Source organism: Lolium rigidum, chromosome 2 (assembly GCF_022539505.1).
Source record: "Lolium rigidum isolate FL_2022 chromosome 2, APGP_CSIRO_Lrig_0.1, whole genome shotgun sequence".
NCBI classification, from domain to species: Eukaryota; Viridiplantae; Streptophyta; class Magnoliopsida; order Poales; family Poaceae; genus Lolium; species Lolium rigidum.
This window is the reverse complement of record NC_061509.1, coordinates 137,438,826-137,458,556: the sequence shown is the minus strand read 5'-3', so window position 1 is coordinate 137,458,556 and position 19,731 is coordinate 137,438,826. Positions and strand designations below refer to the sequence as shown.

General features: G+C 47.2%; 1 protein-coding gene across 1 annotated transcript; it reads left to right on the top strand.

The window, feature by feature from the left end:
- The first annotated feature begins 11,797 nt into the window (after positions 1 to 11,797).
- On the top strand, positions 11,798 to 14,897 carry LOC124687315 (probable serine/threonine-protein kinase At1g54610). The gene is made up of 6 exons (XM_047221108.1): positions 11,798 to 13,014; positions 13,093 to 13,320; positions 13,408 to 13,508; positions 13,577 to 13,688; positions 13,817 to 14,239; positions 14,341 to 14,897. Exons 1-6 carry the CDS (start codon positions 11,860 to 11,862, stop codon positions 14,509 to 14,511), a joined length of 2,190 nt encoding a protein of 729 aa, XP_047077064.1. The 5' UTR covers positions 11,798 to 11,859; the 3' UTR covers positions 14,512 to 14,897.
- Positions 14,898 to 19,731: the final 4,834 nt, after the last annotated feature.

Genomic DNA, 19,731 nt, shown 5'->3' with positions numbered 1-19,731 from the left:
CACAAGTGTTTGCTTCTTGAGGTGGAGAGAAATAGGTGAACCGACTCAACATAAAAGTAAAGAGAATGGTCCTTCAAAGAGGAAAGCATCGATTGCTATATTTGTGCTAGAGCTTTTATTTTGAAAACATGAAACAATTTTGTCAACGGTAGTAATAAAGCATATGAGTTATGTACATTATATCTTACAAGTTGCAAGTCTCATGCATAGTATACTAATAGTGCCCGCACCTTGTCCTAATTAGCTTGGACTACCGGATCTTTGCAATGCACATGTTTTGACCAAGTGTCACAATGGGGTACCTCCATGCCGCCTGTACAAAGGTCTAATGAGAAAGCTCGCATTTTGGATTTCTCGCTTTTGATTATTCTCAACTTAGACATCCTTACCGGGACAACATGGACAACGAGATAATGGACTCCTCTTTAATGCATAAGCATGTGGCAACAATTATTATTCTCATATGAGATTGAGGATATATGTCCAAGACTGAAACTTCCACCATGAATCATGGCTTTAGTTAGCGGCCCAATGTTCTTCTCTAACAATATGCATGCTCCAACCATGAAGGTGGTAGATCTCTCTTACTTCGAGACAAGACGGACATGCATAGCAACTCACATGATATCCAACAAAGAATAGTTGATGGCGTCCCCGGAAACATGGTTATCGCACAACAAGCAACTTAATAAGAGATAAAGTGCATAAGTACATATTCAATACCACAATAGTTTTTAAGCTATTTGTCCCATGAGCTATATATTGCAAAGGTGAATGATGGAATTTTAAAGGTAGCACTCAAGCAATTTACTTTGGAATGGCGGATAAATACCATGTAGTAGGTAGGTATGGTGGACACAAATGGCATAGTGGTTGGCTCAAGGATTTTGGATGCATGAGAAGTATTCCCTCTCGATACAAGGTTTAGGCTAGCAAGGTTATTTGAAACAAACACAAGGATGAACGGTACAGCAAAACTCACATAAAAGACATATGGTAAACATTATAAGACTCCATACCGTCTTCCTTGTTGTTCAAAACTCAATACTAGATGTTATCTAGACTCTAGAGAAACCAAATATGCAAACCAAATTAGCAAGCTCTAAGTATTTCTTCATTAATGGGTGCAAAGTATATGATGCAAGAGCTTAAACATGAGCACAACAATTGCCAAGTATCAAATTATCCAAGACATTTTAGAGTTACTACATGTATCATTTTCCAATTCCAACCATATAACAATTTAACGAAGATGAAACTTCACCTTGAATACTATGAGTAGAGCCTAAGGACATATTTGTCCATATGCAACAGCGGAGCGTGTCTCTCATAAGGTGAATGCTAGGATCCATTTTATTCAAACAAAACAAAAAACAAAAACAAACCGACGCTCCAAGCAAAGTACATAAGATGTGGCCGAATAAAAATATAGTTTCGGGGAGGAACCGATAATGTTGTCGATGAAGAAGGGGATGCCTTGGGCATCCCCAAGCTTAGACGCTTGAGTCTTCTTAATATATGCGAGGGGTGAACCACCGGGGCATCCCCAAGCTTAGAGCTTTCACTCTCCTTGATCATATTGCATCATACTCCTCTCTTGACCCTTGAAAACTTCCTCCACACCAAACTCGAAACAACTCATTAGAGGGTTAGTGCATAATAAAAATTCACATGTTCAGAGGTGACACATTCATTCTTAACACTTCTGGACATTGCATAAAGCTACTGGACATTAATGGATCAAAGAAATTTATCCAACATAGCAAAAGAGGCAATGCAAAATAAAAGGCAGAATCTGTCAAAACGGAACAGTCCGTAAAGATGGATTTTATTAGGCCACCAGACTTGCTCAAATGAAAATGCTCAAATTGAATGAAAGTTGCGTACATATTTAAGGATCATGCACGTAAATTGGCTTAATTTTCTGAGCTACCTACAGGGAGGTAGACCCAGATTCGTGACAGCAAAGAAAGCTGGAACTGCGCAGTAATCCAAATCTAGTACTTACTTTACTATCAAAGACTTTACTTGGCACAACAAAACATAAAACTAAGATAAGGAGAGGTTGCTACAGTAGTAAACAACTTCCAAGACTCAAATATAAAACAAAAATACTGTAGTAAAAACGCATGGGTTATCTCCCAAGAAGTTCTTTCTTTATAGCCATTAAGATGGGCTCAGCAGTTTTAATGATGCACTCGCAAGAAATAGTATTTGAAGCAAAAGAGAGCATCAAAAGGCAAATTCAAAACACATTTAAGTCTAAAATGCTTCCTATGCATAGGAATCTTGTAAATAAATAAGTTCATGAAGAGCAAAGTAACAAGCATAGGAAGATAAAATAAGTGTAGCTTCAAAAATTTCAGCACATAGAGAGGTGTTTTAGTAACATGAAAATTTCTACAACCATATTTTCCTCTCTCATAATAATTTTCAGTAGCATCATGAGCAAACTCAACAATGTAACTATCACATAAAGCATTCTTATCATGAGTCTCATGCATAAAATTATTACTCTCCACGTAAGCATAATCAATTTTATTAGTTGTAGTGGGAGCAAATTCAACAAAGTGGCTATCATCATATATAGGAGGCATATTGTAATCATAAAAGAAAATTTTCTCCTCAATGCTTGGGGTACTAAAAAGATCCTGCTCATCGAGCCGGCTTCCCCAAGCTTAGAATTTTCCATAGCATTAGCAACAATGGTGTTCAAAGCATCCATAGTAATAACATTCCCATTAGCATGCATATAAAGTTCCATGGGTTTTTAATTCTCTCTTCAAACACATCATGTCCTAATTCAAGATAAAGTTCATAAAGATCTCTCATATTTTTGTTGTTTTCCATTATGCTTAACTAGTGAAATAAAAACATGCATGATATTAAGTAAAGTAAAACAAGTAACTAATTTTTTTGTGTTTTTGATATAGAGTGCAAGACAGTAAATAAAGTAAAGCTAGCAACTAATTTTTTTGTGTTTTGATATAATGCAGCAAACAAAGTAGTAAATAAAATAAAGCAAGACAAAAACAAAGTAAAGAGGTTGAGAAGTGGAGACTCCCCTTGCGGCGTGTCTTGATCTCCCGGCAACGGCGCCGAGAAAATATGCTTGATGGTGTGTATTTCACACGTTCGTTGGGCAACCCCAAGAGGAAGGTATGATGCGCACAGCAGCAAGTTTTCCCTCGAAAGAAACCAAGGTTTATCGAACCGGGAGGAGCCAAGAAGCACGTTGAAGGTTGATGGCGGCGGGATGTAGTGCGGCGCAACACCAGAGATTCCGGCGCCAACGTGGAACCTGCACAACACAACCAAAGTACTTTGCCCCAACGAAACAGTGAGGTTGTCAATCTCACCGGCTTGTCTGTAACAAAGGATTAACCGTATTGTGTGGAAGATGATTGTTTGCGAGAGAAAACGAGTAAAACAAGTATTGCGACAGATTTGTATTTCGGTATTAAAGAATGGACCGGGGTCCACGGTTCACTAGAGGTGTCTCTCCCATAAGATAAAAGCATGTTGGGTGAACAAATTACAGTCGGGCAATTGACAAATAGAGAGGGCATAACAATGCACATACATGACATGATAAGTATAGTGAGATTTAATTGGGCATTACGACAAAGTACATAGACCGCCATCCAAGCTGCATCTATGCCTAAAAAGTCCACCTTCGGGTTATCATCCGAACCCCCTCCAGTATTAAGTTGCAAAGCAACGAGACAATTGCATTAAGTATGGTGCGTAATGTAATCAACAACTACATCCTCGGACATAGCGCCAATGTTTTATCCCTAGTGGCAACGACACAACACAACCTTAGAACTTTACATCACTTGTCCCAGGTGTCAATGCGAGGCATGAACCCACTATCGAGCATAAGTACTCCCTCTTGGAGTTAAAAGTAAAAACTTGGCCGAGCCTCTACTAGAAACGGAGAGCATGCAAGATCATAAACAACACATGTATAATAACTTGATAATTAACATGACATGGTATTCTCTATCCATCGGATCCCGACAAACACAACATATAGAATTACGGATAGATGATCTTGATCATGTTAGGCAGCTCACAAGATCCAACAATGAAGCACAATGAGGAGAAGACAACCATCTAGCTACTGCTATGGACCCATAGTCCAGGGGTGAACTACTCACTCATCACTCCGGAGGCGACCATGGCGGTGTAGAGTCCTCCGGGAGATGAATCCCCTCTCCGGCAGGGTGCCGGAGGAGATCTCCGGAATCCCCGAGATGGGATCGGCGGCGCGGCGTCTCGGTAAGGTTTTCCGTATCGTGGTTTTCGCATCGGGGGTTTCGCGACGGAGGCTTTAAGTAGGCGGAAGGGCAGAGTCGGGGCCGGACGAGGGGGCCACACCATAGGGCGGCGCGGCCCCACAGGCCGCGCCGGCCTATGGTGTCGCCACCTCGTGGCCCCACTTCGTGTGTTCTTCGGTCTTCCGGAAGCTCCGTGGAAAAATAGGCCCCAGGTCTTCGTTTCGTCCAATTCGAGAATATTTCGTTACTAGGATTTACTGAAGCCAAAAACAGCGAGAAAACGAGAGCTGGCACTTCGGCATCTTGTTAATAGGTTAGTTCCAGAAAATGCACGAATATGACATAAAGTGTGCATAAAACATGTAGGTATCATCAATAATATGGCATAGAACATAAGAAATTATCGATACGTCGGAGACGTATCACCGTGCCGAATCTTTCAAGTAAAGCTGCAAGCATTGCATTGCTGCTATCTGGTTTCCTTTGTGCAGGATCACAGTCTGCAGGTAGTCGTCTATCCAAGATCTTGGTTCTTGCTGCTCATCGTACTTGGCGGCATCGGTAGGGGTAGGCTTGAACTTTTTGGGCGGCATCGTTTCGCGGATCTTGTAACTTAGACAGTCAGCTCCCCTGAGCTCGCCGTCGTACTCCTGGTCTTCATCCGAAGAATCGCTGTCGTCGTCCTTCCTAGTGGCGCGTCGCCGCCTTGCTTTGTCGATCCTGCTCTGGGTGATTTCGTCCCAAGCATCTCTCGCATGATGTTTCGACCCACTGCCTTGGATGGTGGTCCTTTCTTTTGGCGGGGCTAGGTTGTTCCCCAATATTGCGAGACTCTCCAGGGCACCTCGATGAGCTTGAGCCATGGATCCTTCGGGGCGCTGGTTGATGAGGTATGCGGCGAGGTTGGCCGTTGCTCCTGCGACGGTCTTTGGCCGTGGCATGCCGGCGGTATCCATAGTCATAAAGGATTTGGTCAGATTCGACGTTATTTCTCTGGCGTCATCTTCTGAAAGCCTGGATAGTCTTGACCGGTTCTTGCCTGTTCCGTGAGTGTTTCGGGAGGCACTCCCTTGCGAGCCCCTTCGCCGTTCGCTGGATCGATCCACCGCAGATAGGCGTCTCTCAAGGGTGGCCTGCTCTTTCGACAGGTGCTCCCGGTTTTTCTCTAGTATGGAGCGATAAGCATTGAGGGTTCCAACTGAAGTTCCTGCGGGGAGCGGCGTGTTGTTGAGTCTGCTTCCCTTGCTGCCGCCCACTCCTCATCCGCGATAGTGTAATCGCTGTCGCGGTTGCTAGCGCTGTTTCCAAAACTTGCCCTTCTACTGGAACGAGGGGTATGGTCCTCGTCTCCTCTGCGCCTTGCGTTCCCCGTGTTATTGGCGACATAAACCTGATGGTGTGCCACCCTTCGGGTGGTTCCCTGGATGATGCTGTTGATACTGTCCTCTCCCGATGAATACTGGGCGTTGCAGATGAACGGCGTGTCGCTTGATCCCAGCCCTTGCACGGTGTCACGGTTCGAGCGAGTAGTACGAAGTTAGTTTCGAGGATGAGGAATCATCCGATCCTACCGACATGGAGGACGCCGGCGGGGAGTCGAGGGCACGGGAGCACGTCGATCCCGTCGGTCCAGCCGACAGAGTCGAGTGATGATGACGCGCTTGATCCCGCCGATCCGGAAGTGGGGGATTCCGGCGGTCGAAGGATTCCCTCTGCGTTGACGTTGTAGTGGACGCCGCCGAAGGTCATCTCCATGTTTCCTTGTAGATCCGAAAAGTTCGAGCGGGAGGAATCGCCGTGTGGAGTAAACTCGAAGGAGCCGAATCGGATCGGGCTTCCCGAGGCGGTGACGATGGTGTCGATGAAGGCTGGCGATGAAGGCTGCCGGCGAAACCGCCGGTGTCATGATCGGACCTGCCGATGCTCTGCCTTGTGCCGACAGGGTTCCCACAGACGGCGCCAATTGTCGAGGGTACTCCTCGCCAATGCCCTCCGAAAGGGGCTTAGGGTTGACGGAATCCTGCAGGCTGACACGAGACATCGGTTCAAAGACAAGCGGGGAGAGCGATTTACCCAGGTTCGGGGCCCTTGATGAGGTAAAACCCTTACGTCCTGCCTGTCTGTTCTTGATTATGATGATAATGGGTTACAATGGGGTGCCGAATAGTTCGGCTAAGATCTCGTCGAGATGGCTATTGCTATGATGACCTAGCTCTAAGCTTTTTCTGGCTAAGATTGCTAAGATCGATTCTGTCCCTCGGCAGCCCCTCTCCTGGCCTTTATATAGGAGGCCAGGTCTCAAGGGTCCTAACCGAGTACGACTAGGTTTACAACAGTTTAGATCCAATCTTTCCTTGTTTGTTCGCTTCCTTGTCTTGCCCGTCAAGGAATCTTCTAGTGCGCCGTCCTAGTGGCCCATCTTGCCTTCAGGTATCTTCATGGGCCTCCAATTTGTCAATACCAGATAGGGCAATACTGGTTACCCGAAGGGTAATGCCCACGTCAGAACTAAAAAGATCATTTTCATAAAAAGTAGCGTCCCCAAGCTTAGACATTTCCATAGCATTAGCAATAAAGGTGTTCAAAGAATTCATACTAATAACATTGCTACCAGCAGGCAAGTAAAGTTCCATAGGTTTTTTAATTTTCTCTTTAAAACACCTCATGTCCTAACTCAAGATAAATACTATAAAGCTCTCTAATTTTGTTGTTGTTTTCCATTAAGCCTAACTAGTGAAAATAAAAATAAGAAACAAAAAGATATAATTGCAGAATCTAAAGGAAATAACTCCGAGCACTCACCAGCAATTAAAAGACTTAGCAGCCAGAGGATGTGAGTACCTTTTACCTTACCTCCCCGGCAACAGCGCCAGAAAAGAGCTTGATGTCTACGCACGCTTCTATTCTTGTAGACAGTGTTGGGACTCCAAGTGCAAAGGTTTGTAGAGCATCAACAAGTTTCCCTTAAGTGGATCACCCAAGGTTTATCGAACTCAGGGAGGTAGAGGTCAAAGATATCCCTCTCAAGAAACCCTGCAATTACGATACAAGAAGTCTCTTGTGTCCCCAACACACCCAATACACTTATCGGGTGTATAGGTGTACTAGTGCGGCGAAGAGATAGTAAAATACAAGCCGATATGCATGAATATGAGTGGTAATAAAAATATGAAATAAATATGGCAGCAAGTAAACATGTAGTAAAACAGTAAGTAAACGGTGATTCGATGCTTGGAACCAAGGCCTAGGGATCATACTTTCACTAGTGGTCACTATCAACAATGATATCATAAAGGAATATAAATATAAGCACTTCACTATGCTACTCTGAAAGACTCTCCGGTTGGATAACGAACACTAATCCATCTGCGTAGGTCTGCAAAAGCAAACCTTAAAAATATATTTCCAAGTACTAATGAACACCCCGCGCTGCACTTCGAGCATTCATAGGCAGTACTAACACACCACAATTTCATAGAGATGTCCAACTCAAATCATAATTCAGTGAACAAGTATTCTTTGAAATATAGCATAAAAGACCCACACGGTGCACACACTCCACCTTTACACACATGGGACAAGGAGTCTCTGGAGATCACATAAGTAAAGTTCACTTGAATAGCATAACGACATCTAGATTACAAAGCTCATGGTCACATAAAGATCACACCATGGGAGAGAGAGAGAGATAAACCATATAGCTACCGGTAGAGCCCTCAGCCCTGGGGGAGAACTACTCCCTCCTAATCATGGAAGTTAGCAACGGCGATGGAGTTGATGGAGATGGCTCCGGGGGCAATTCCCCGTCCCGGCGGGGTGCGGAACAGAGACTTTTGTCCCCCGGATCTTGTCTGGGACGGCGGTGGAGCTACGAAACTTTTCGTGGGCGGAGGCTTGTATATTTAGGGTTTTTGCATCGGGAGCTTTATATAGGCGGAAGGGCGAGGTCGGTGGAGGCCTGGTTGCCCCAGACCACCCCTAGGCACGGGCCAGGTCCAGGCCGCGCCTAGGGCAGGTGTGGCCACCCTGTGGCTCTCCTCCGTCTCCTCTAGACTTCGTCTTCGCTCCGGGGAAAATAGGAACTTTGGCTTTTGTTTCGTCCAATTCCGAGAATATTTCCTGTACATCTTTTTTGAAATACAAAAACAGCAGAAAACAGGGAAGCGCACTGTGGCATCTTGTCAATAGGTTAGTGCCGAAAAATGCATAAAAGTACCACAAAGTGTAAACAAAACATATAGCAATTGGTGTAAAGCAAGCATGGAGCATCAAAAATTATAGATACGTTTGCAACGTATCAGTGGTGGTGATGATGAATAAGCCCTCGAAATCCCTCTCTCCGGTGTGGAGAGCAGGATCAATCTAACCCCCGAAACAAGGATCGTAGTCTTGGCGGCGCTCTATTTCGCGAAAATCTCTGTCCTTCTGGCAGGGTAGATTTTTAGGGTATATAAGGCGCCACACGAAGGGGGAGGCGAGACGATTATCGTGGGCCAAACGGGCCCTAGTGGCGTGCCCTATGCTTGTGGGCGTGCCACTAGGCCTAGTTTGGGTCCTGTGGCTCCCCTCGTGTGATTCCAAGCTCGATGTCCCTTCTTTTGGTGAAAAACTTTCGTGGTATTTTTCTTTGATTTTATTTTGTACGAAAACAGACAAAAAGAAGACTTTTACTAAAAACAGCGTTAGATTTAGCCATTTTATCCAAGTATGGTGAGATTACGGAGCAAATCCTTGAGCAAAGTGCTTGAAAAAGTAGATACATTTGAGATGTATCAATCGTGCAAATCCTTAACGATCGCATCATGAAGATCTTCCAACCCCGACGGGATGGAGCAGTGGAGAAGACAAATGTGTTCAAAGACTTCAAACACATCTAGGAGATTTTAGGACTTTTATAGTTGGCTTGATATTTAGTGATTTAGGTAAAGGGAGACACTCAACTTTCTATTAAGAAAATCTTGTATCTTTAGGCTTTTCCATTAGATGACATGATATTTTATATCCTAAAGCTAATGGATGTAATTAGAAATTTATACCTAAAGTGAAATGGACTTAACCATATATTTCTAGCCTAATTGTAATTAAGTGTTTTGTGGCACTAATGGGAACATAATTAACCCAAAGAATATGCGCCACACTTCTTTATATCATGACACTAAATCTTCCACCTTTGGTAATGTACCGAGGCGTTTCAATCTTGGTGCCGCCCACGAGAATGCACGATGGTCGGAAGAAAAAGTACATCGTTAGCACTTTCCCGACGCAGTTATCCCTAGCGCCTTTTATTTTCCAGTTCAGCGCGAGGCGTGGCGCTTAGACGCGTGCCTCGCTGTTCAAAACCGTCATGGCCCACCTATCGTGTTGTAGTGTGGTCGATCAACCGGTTCGCTCCCTCGCGAACAACTCCTACCTTTCCGCTTGCCATGAACTACCCCTGTCCTCTATCTTTAGCATGCCTCTATAGAGCAGCTTTGCGGGGAGCACATGGGACGGTTTGCCTACGTGGGATGCGCCACCGCACGCCTTGCCGGAGGAAGCTCACACGGCCGCCACCAATGCAGGCCACGCCGAGTCTGGCGTCCAATGATGCCAACACCTCCCTACATCTTCCTCGGTTAGAGAAGACTCTGTTGTTCCTCATCCTCCTCTTTGGTGCGGTGCTCGGGAGTTTGCTACCATAGAGACGTCATCAAGGTGGAGCCTCCTATGAGGTGCATCCCTTGATGATCTTATTGCCAAGACGTAAGAGCTCGTGATCAAGAGGATCACGATGGTGGATGTGGTGGGTCAAGGGGAATGTGTCTGAGGTAGCTGGATCTGCCACTCGTGGGGCTCCATCGAGTTGGATTCATCGTCGACGAGGCCATGGCGACAAGGTCGGTGCTCCATTATTGAAGGTGAAGGTCATTCCTCTTTCGGGATTCTCGATATTGCAAACGGTACCGTGATTTGTTGGAGTCTCGTCCTCTTTTTTTTTTGTATCCACATGTAAAATGTTACACAGATTTCCAGGCATATGCTACAAAGTGTTTCTCATAATGTTGCAAATTTATTTCAGTAATGTTGAATGCACTGGTTCTTTATTGCAAACAACGACACTTTTTGTAGTTCTGCTACAATCAAATTTGGGTTTTTTGCACACGATGTTAGATGGAAAAAAAAATGTTATGCTAGGGTTTTTTGTTACATTTATTGATTTTTTTTGACTTAACCGGATCAGACGGCTGATACCCCACCCCACCCGTATGAGCTGGCTGATTGCCTTTGGCTAGTTTATCGGCTGTACAAAAAACAATTATTTATGGTGCAAAAGAAAAACAATTGGTGGCGGTTGCATGACAATAATCCTGCAACTAACTTATCGGTGAGCCCTTGAAATAATTATACAGTGGATACAATGTCTACTGCACACCCTTATTTTATCAGCGTTGGCCGCTCCTGGTGACCACGGAATCGTGATTCATTGACATGGTATGTACTCCCTCCCTTCCTTTTTAATTGACTCAAATTTAGTACAAATTTGTACTAAATTCGAGTCAATTAAAAAGAACGGAGGAGTAGTAGCCTGATCCACGACACCTTTGCTTGTTGCTCCAATAAAAGAACTACGTACAGTATAAATAATAAATTATGATTATGAAACTATTAGCACAATCTGCACGAATATATAATTATGAAACCGTGAATTAAAGTGATTAGAAATGCCACTCTGAACCAGCACATTTGCTCGTGATTTTGATTTGAACAAAAAGTATAGCATTTGGGGTGGTTTTGACAGGATGGCCCCACATGCCAAGCCAAGACAATGTGGCGCTCAGAGTTAGACACGTCGCACGACGACTAGGACGTGCATCTCGCAAACATGTATCCAATTTAAGATTTGTGTTGTTTAAGATATGGTGGCCAAAAACTGAAGTCGTTTGGAAGCTAGGTTTTCATTTCATTTGTAGCATTTTGAAATGAATACATGTATTCATTTCATTTGCATTGTAATTTCAGAAATGGATACTTGTTTGGTTGCCACAAGAATTGTAAACGACAGTAGAATTCAATATTGAATTTGTTTGGTTGCCACAGGAATTGTGAATGACAGGTTTCAGCTCGGAATTGTGATTACACATGGCATCATTTTGCTGGATTTCCTAAATGAAATGATGATCCAATTCTGTGGCAACCAAACAGCCCACCTATGAAATTTTAAAATGAATTTCAGGATTCCAGTCTCAAATGATGGATACCAAACGACCTCAACGGATGACGAATCGGACTTTTGGTTTGAGATATATATAAATAATATTTGAATTTGAAAACCCACCAAACTATGGGTGTAGAGACGGCCGGTAGATTCCAGTCCTGTAGGGCTGTAGGTGGCATGCACGTTACGGAAATTCGTGCTCCCACGACCACCGCTTGTTGGAGGAGGCCGCCTAGCTAGCTAGGCCTCTGGTTGTTGCGCGCGCGTGCCTCTCTTCCCCGCCGCGCGCATCTCTCTCGGTTGTCGACGAAGCGTTCCGGCGGTCGGGGAGAATCCGGGAGCCGGCTCCGGCCGGCCGGACGGACGTTCGTACGCTAAATTATGGGCAGCCTCTGCTCCAAGGAGCAGGTCGTCGAGGAGGAGCCGCCTGTCCCGCCCAACCGGCTGCAGAAGGCGCCGAGCCAATCCCTGAAGCAGCTTATCACGGTCACCGCCAAGGAGGAGTCCGCGGTCGTCGTCGCGCCGGTCGTGCACCGCGCGATAGGCAGGTCGCAGTCCACACTCAAGGGCACCAGCCTGATCAAGGCCAAGCCGCAGCCTGCCGTCGCGCTGCCGGTGCCGGCGCCGGTGGCCGAGAAGAAGGCGCCGGTCGTCGTGATCGCGTCCCTCAACAAGTCCTACAGCACTGCCGGGCCCACGCACCACCGGCGCGCCACCGTCGACGCTGCCGCCCGGAATCCTGTCGATGCCGACGAAGAAGACGCCGACGCCGACGCCGACGCCGCGGCGGACCCTGACCTGCATGGCGTGCCGCAGGGGTTCTCCGGGGAGCACGTGATCGCCGGTTGGCCGACCTGGCTGACGTCGGTGGCCGGGGAGGTCGTCCACGGGTGGCTGCCCCGGCGCGCCGACACCTTCGAGCGGCTGGACAAGATCGGGCAGGGCACGTACAGCAACGTGTACAAGGCGCGGGACCTGCAGAGCGGCAAGATCGTGGCGCTGAAGCGGGTGCGGTTCGTCAACATGGACCCGGAGAGCGTGCGGTTCATGGCGCGGGAGATCCACATCCTGCGCCGGCTCGACCACCCCAACGTGATCAGGCTGGAGGGCATCGTCACCTCCCGCCTCTCCCACAGCCTCTACCTCGTCTTCGAGTACATGGAGCACGACCTCGCCGGACTCGCCGCCACGCCGGGCCTCCGGTTCACGGAGCCGCAGGTCAAGTGCTTCATGAAGCAGATCCTCGACGGGCTCCACCATTGTCACGGCCGAGGGGTGCTCCACAGGGACATCAAGGGATCCAACCTTCTCATCGACGACAACGGCGTGCTCAAGCTCGCCGACTTCGGCCTGGCCACCTTCTTCGACCCGGCCAAGGCGCGGCAGCTCACGAGCCGGGTCGTCACGCTCTGGTACCGCCCGCCGGAGCTCCTGCTAGGCGCCACCGAGTACGGTATCGCCGTCGACCTGTGGAGCACCGGGTGCATCCTCGCCGAGTTGCTCGCCGGAAAGCCCATCATGCCCGGACAGACCGAGGTCCCTAATTTAGACCATCCTCCGTTAATTTTGATCAAACCGCGGCATTGACCTCATTCATTTCTCTCGGTGGTGCAGATTGAGCAGCTGCACAAGATCTTCAAGCTGTGCGGGTCGCCGTCCGAGGACTACTGGGCCAAGGCGAAGCTGCCGGACGTCACCCTCTTCAAGCCACAGCGGCCGTACCGGCGCCGGATCGCCGAGACCTTCCGGGATTTCCCTCCCACGGCGCTGGACCTCCTGGACACGCTGCTCGCCATCGAACCTTCCTACCGGGGCACCGCAGCTTCGGCTCTCGACAGCGAAGTAATTCAGCAACCTCTTTGTAGCATCTTGATGTGCATAATTTTTGCAGCTACTGACATACACATTGCCGCATTGCTCTCTGATCAGTTCTTCAGAACCAAGCCGTTGGCGTGTGACCCGTCGAGCTTGCCCAAGTACCCACCCAGCAAGGAGTACGACGCCAAGCTCCGCGGCAAGGAGGCCATGAGGTACGCACTGATCGCAATGCATAACCTGCTCCTTATCCTTGCGACCTGACCTGGATTGCCATCGACAGGCAAAACGCGGCGGCTGCCATGGGAGGCAAGGGCTCCTTGTCGGTGAAGCCGGAGCGAAACGAGCCCACCAAGGCGGTGCCAGCGCAGGACCCCATGGGAGCTGACCACCAGGTATTCTTCTCTGTCATCTTCTTTCATCCCACGAAGTTCCACGCCTGAAGGAATTCAAATTTATTTATCACCCGCGCACTCTGTCCTGTCCCCTTCCCTCCTGAACACACGAAATCTTTCGTCTGCAGAGGAGGCAGATGCGTAACAACCCGAAGAGCAGCAGCCACCACTACACCACGCTGGAGGACAGCGTGCCGGGGTTCCGCATGGAGCCGCCGGCGGCCGCCGGGCTGCCGTCGACGATTCAGAGCGCCGGCCAGTTCGGGTCGACGTGGTACCGGAAGGACGGCCCGCGCGGCGCCATCCCGCGCACGACCAGCTCCTCCAGGCTGTCGGGCAACCCCGCGCACCTGACGTCACAGCGCTCCTACGCGCCGTCCCGGGGCACCGACCTGCACCCAAGCTCGTCGGCGACCAGGAACACCAACTCCAAGTACAATCGCCTCGACGTCGCCGAGCCCGCCAACGCGCTCGACAGGCCCGCCCCTACCAACAGCAACAACAAGAAGGATATGGGCATGGGCATGGGCATGAGGGACGGTCCTTCAGCTGTAAGTACTGATCCTTCTGTAACTTCGCTGCATGCAGCAATGTCATTCTTCAGACATGGACTCACAATTTCCCCAATTTGCTTTGCTCTGAACTTGATCAGGGCCAGGGGTACGCTCGGAACCCTCGGAGGATGAACTACTCCGGCCCGCTGGTGCCGCCGGGAGGCAACATGGACGAGATGCTCAAGGAGCACGAGCGGCAGATCCAGCAGGCGGTACGCAAAGCACGCGTCGACAAGGAGAGGACGACCAACCGGCCGAACCAGTACTGATAGGCAGACGGGTCATTGTAGAAGCCGATCGACGACACGGTCATCCTCGCAGCCACAGCCCCGTCGTGTGCGCGCACACAAAGATTTCCATGGATTGCACCGGCCGAGGCGTGCAGGATCTCCAGTGGAAGAACCGACGATCGATGGCGCCTCGCCGGACTCGGGCTGGCTGCTGCTGCCGCCGCCGCTTCCACGGTCGGAGGGTCAGGCTTTCACTGATCCATGTGTATAATAGCAGAGTTAGAGGGGTCAGGAAAGCCTGACAAGGGAAAAAGGGCTTGTACACCGGATTCGGATTGTATAGATGAAAATTTTGTGTGCTGCTCCCGATCGACCTCACGGCTCATTCAAGAAGTGAGACACGGCAGGAACGGATCATGCTTGTTCGTTCGTTGTTCCACGAATTCTCGGCTTCACAAATTTGTGATCTTATATCCTAGCAAAATGCAAGAAAGGAAAAGGTCCATTTTAAACCTTGAACTTGTAGGCACAAGCTAAATCGAACCCCAAATTCGAAATCCCTGAAATTTGCACTCTCAGCTCTCTAATCCTGGTCTATTTAGGACCCTAAGTTAGTTTAGGCTGAAAAACGGTGACGTGGCTGGGATTAGTGTCAGACGCGGGCCACTTAACGGTTACAGGTGGCTCTTCCTTACGCTCGCGGTGAGAGAGAGAGAAATTGGGGAACGATTGTAGGGTTTCCTGTGGGGAGTGAGAGCGGGGCGGCGGTGGTGGAGGCGAAAGCAGATCATGACGGCGGCCGTGAAGAATATCGTCGGGAGCTTCTTCCGCGCCTGGATTCCGTATAGCAGCAGGTAGGAGAGGAAGTGAAGGGAGGTCACCAGTGACCTATCGGCAGAGTCCAATGGCGTACAAGCCAGTGAAGCTCTGCAACTGCAATCCGCCGAGGAAGGCTCCTAGATGGATTTCATGGAGCGGCATGAACCCAGGGAGGAGGTATTACGCCTGCGTGGATGCGTTGGTGAATTCTTCATTCGGATTCCTTATCTTCTTGTTGACATTTTCCCCCATTTTGCCCTCATTTTCTCTGATAAATTCCATTTGGATTGGCCAAATTGTGCAGAACGGCCGTGGCTGTGGGTATGTCGAATGGCATGATCCGCCATTGCCAGAGTTCTGGAGTGAGCTGATTGGTGATTTGCGTGATGAGGTGTGGAGGCTACGCGGCTTACAGCAGGCCGCTCCTCAGGTTGTTGAAGAAGCAAGAGATGGCAAACTTCAGGCTATGCAAGATGAGCTGAGAGAGAAGACTGAAGAGATAGCAGCTTTGAAGGGAAATTATGACAAAGTGATGCTAGCTTTTGTTGTGTTTGTGTTTGGGTTACTGGCAGGAAAGATGTTTATGCAGTGAACAAGTCTGAATGTAGTATTGTGATGTCTAGATGAATGTTATGAATGTAGAACTCCTGGGTTTGTAAGCTATGCACTTCTATCAAGTTTATGTTATGAATGTAGAACTGTTGGGTTTGTAAGATATGCATTGCTGTCAACTTTATGTTATGAATGTTTATGAAATGGCTAGGAGTATCTGTGATACAAAGATGCATTTGATTCAATGTTGACAGAAGTTAAACATGACAGCAACATAAAACTGGAGAATTTCCTTTGACAGCATCATAAACTAGAGAAACATAAACCCAATTTGACAGCATAAGTGCATTTCATAGAATCTTAGCAGAACCATGTTTGACAGCATCATAAAACCAAAATAAGTGGCAACACTCCATAAACTGGACAAGTGCATTTGACAACTACATAAGTTGGACAAGTGCATTTCACAGCAATACAACCAAAAGAAGTGGCAACACTACAAACTGAACCATCTAGGTATTGCCACTAGCAGTAAAGTACTGATAGCTGGGAATTGCAGATGTTGGTGTCCTTTTCTTCTTGTTGACAGCAGTTCCACTTGCACTGCCAGCTTGTGCACTTCTCATCCTGGGAGGTTTAAACCTTGATGCTCCAGTTTCTTGTGGAGCAGACCTTGATGCTCCAGCTGCTTGTGGAGCAGGCCTTGATGGTCCAGTGCTTGATGGTGCAGATGGAGCTTGAGAGGATGGTGGTTGACTGGAAGCTGCTTGAGAGGATGGTGCTTGAGAAGATGATCCAGGCTATTCAAAATATTGAGAAGATCCAGTTAAAGCAACAAAAAATGAAATAAAATACTCAATACACAAGCAGATGTAGATAAATTACCTCTTCTGCTTTCCTTTTCTTGGTAGTTTTGACAAGTTGTGCATTTTTCTTCTTCCCTCTCTCTGGATTTTTGATGCAACTTGATTTGTTATGCCCTGGATTTCCACACATGGAACAAGCAATGGTAGTTCCATGTTTGGACATTTTATTGGCACACTTGGGTTTCTCTGTCTCCTCCCTTCTTCTGTCATTTTTCTTTGGCCTTCCAGGCATTTTGACATAACCTGGTGCTTGAGGTCTTGGTTTATCAGACACTGGCCACATTTCCTCTCCTTCCACAGGCTGCAAGCAATGTTCATATATCTTGTTGAACAATTCAACAGAATAGCAAGGATCAATAAAATCCTCCACTGATTTGGAACATTTATATATAGCAGTAATTGCATGAGAGCAAGGCAGCCCTGACAACTGAAAATAGCCATAGGAACATGTCCTATTTTCTAAACTGACAGTGTACTGCCTCTTCCTCCCTGTCATAAGCTTGACTTCAAAGCCATCTTTCCCATTCCAGAGCACCTCCATGAATTGTGTTCTGTCTATACTGGCCTTGAGCTTGTTGAAAATGCTAGGGCATATTTTCCCATGAAATTTCTCTCCTTTTGCCCTTTGTTCCTGGATTCTAGTAAAAACCTTTTTTCCTACATTGTTGTGTTCTTGCATCAGTAAGTGTATTACTACATTGAAAATAATATACTTGCATGGAAATGAGAGGATAGAACCTTGCATGGTTAAGTGTAATACCTAATTTTTTCTTGCATGGAAATGAGAGGATAGAACCTTGCATCAACAATTGCATGGTTGAAAGATTCACACAAGTTGTTGTCTATTGACTCACATTTGGAACCAACTGGGTAAAAAATCTTGCCCAGTGCACTGACTCAGTTCTCATCATGTCCTTGGCACCTTCAGGTGTTTCTTGTGCTAGCTTAGCTTTGTAGTAGTTGAAATCTTGCTGATTTGATGCTTTGGCAACAGCCCAAAACTTCTTCTGCCATTCATGTGCCCTGTGCTTCTTCCTCCAGTTAGCATATACTACCTCCGTTTCAAGGAATAAGGCGCACGCGTATTCCAAGACAAACTTTGACCTTAAAAATTGAGCAACAAAATCTTGATTATATTATATGTAATTAGTATCGTTGGATTCGTATTGAAAAACACTTTTTAATGATATTAATTTCATACAAATATTCTTTATCTATTTGAAGTAATTCTTGGTCAAACAAAAAGCTCGTAAAACGAGGACGCCTTATTCCTTGAAACGGAGGTAGTATGTCTCTAGCACACATTTTATGCTCTGCTTTAGGTAGAAAGTCCTTCATAGCATTGATGAGCCCCTTTTGTTGATCAGAGATGAAGACTCAACCATCTCCACTATTATTTATGTTCAGATCTTTGATAAGCAGTCCAATAAACCATTTCCAAGTTTCATTAGTTTCCATCTCAACCACTTGCCAAGCTACTAGATACATTTGATTATTAGCATATCTAGCAATGGCACACAACAATTCCCCCTTCACAACTCCTTTGAAGAAGCATCCATCAAGTCCTATGACTTTCCTACAACCTGCTTTGAATCCTTCCTTCAGTGCTTTGTAGCATACATAAAAACTCTGGAATATGTTCTGATCCATATTGGTAGGATCTAGACACACAGCCACAGTGCTTCCTGATGGGATTCGTAGCATAGAAAACAAAAAAATTCCTACCGCGAGAACGCAATCCAAGTCAAGATGCAATCTAGAAGATGGGAGCAACGAGGGGATGAACGAGACTAACCCTTGAAGATTTCCAAAGCCTACAAGAGGAGGCTCTCGTTGCTGCGGTAGACGATCACTTGCCGCTTTCAAAAGCGCGTAGAAGATCTTGACGGGGCCACAATCGGGCAGCACCTCCGTACTCGGTCACACGTTCGGTGTTGATGAAGACTACGTCCTTCTCCCCGTTCCAGCGGGCAGCAGAAGTAGTAGATCCTCCTCGGAATCCCGGCAGCACGACGGCGTGGTGGCGGTTGTGGTGGAGATCTCCGACAGAGCTTCGCCTAAGCTATGTGGGAGAGAGAGGGAGGAGGGAACCGCTAGGGTTTCTGGGAGAGGGGGCTCTTGGGGGGGTGCGGCCATGGTGATCTTGGTGTGGCCGGACAGCCCCTCCCCTCCCCTCTTTATATAGGTGGAAGCCCCAAGGATTAGGTCAAAAGTCTCCGAATAAGACCCCAACATAAACCTTCCATATAACCAAACCTAGGGGGAGTGGGACTCCCCCCATTCCTTTGGTGGGGTGGCCGGCCACCATGGAGAGGAGTCCACTTGGGACTCTTCCTCCCTTAGGCTGGCCGGCCAAGGTGGGTGGAGTCCCACCTTCCATGCTAATTTCTTCCGGACTCTTCTAGAACCTTCTAGAACCTTCCAGAAAAAAATACCGGATCATTTTCGAACCTAGAAAATGACTTCCTATATACGAATCTTATTCTCCGGACCATTCCGGACCTCCTCGTGATGTCCTGGATCTCATCCGAGACTCCGAACAAAACTTGGAACTCCATTCCATATTTCCATATCTACTTAAACGACATCAAACCTTAAGTGTGTCACCCTACGGTTCACGAACTATGTAGACATGGTTGAGACTTCTCTCCAACCAATAACCAATAGCGGGATCTGGAGATCCATAATGGCTCCCACATATTCAACGATGACTTTAGTGATAGACTGAACCAGTCACATATGATACTGATTCCCTTTGTCACGCGATATTTTACTTGTCCGAGGTTTGATCATCGGTATCTCTATACCTCATTCAACCTCGTCTCATGACAAGTACTCTTTACTCGTACCGTGGTATGTGGTCTCTTATGAACCATTCATATGCTTGCAAGCTATTAGACAACATTCCACCGAGAGGGCCCAGAGTATATCTATCCGTCATCGGGATGGACAAATCCCACTATTGATCCATATGCCTCAACTCATACTTTCCGGATACTTAATCCCACCTTTATAACCACCC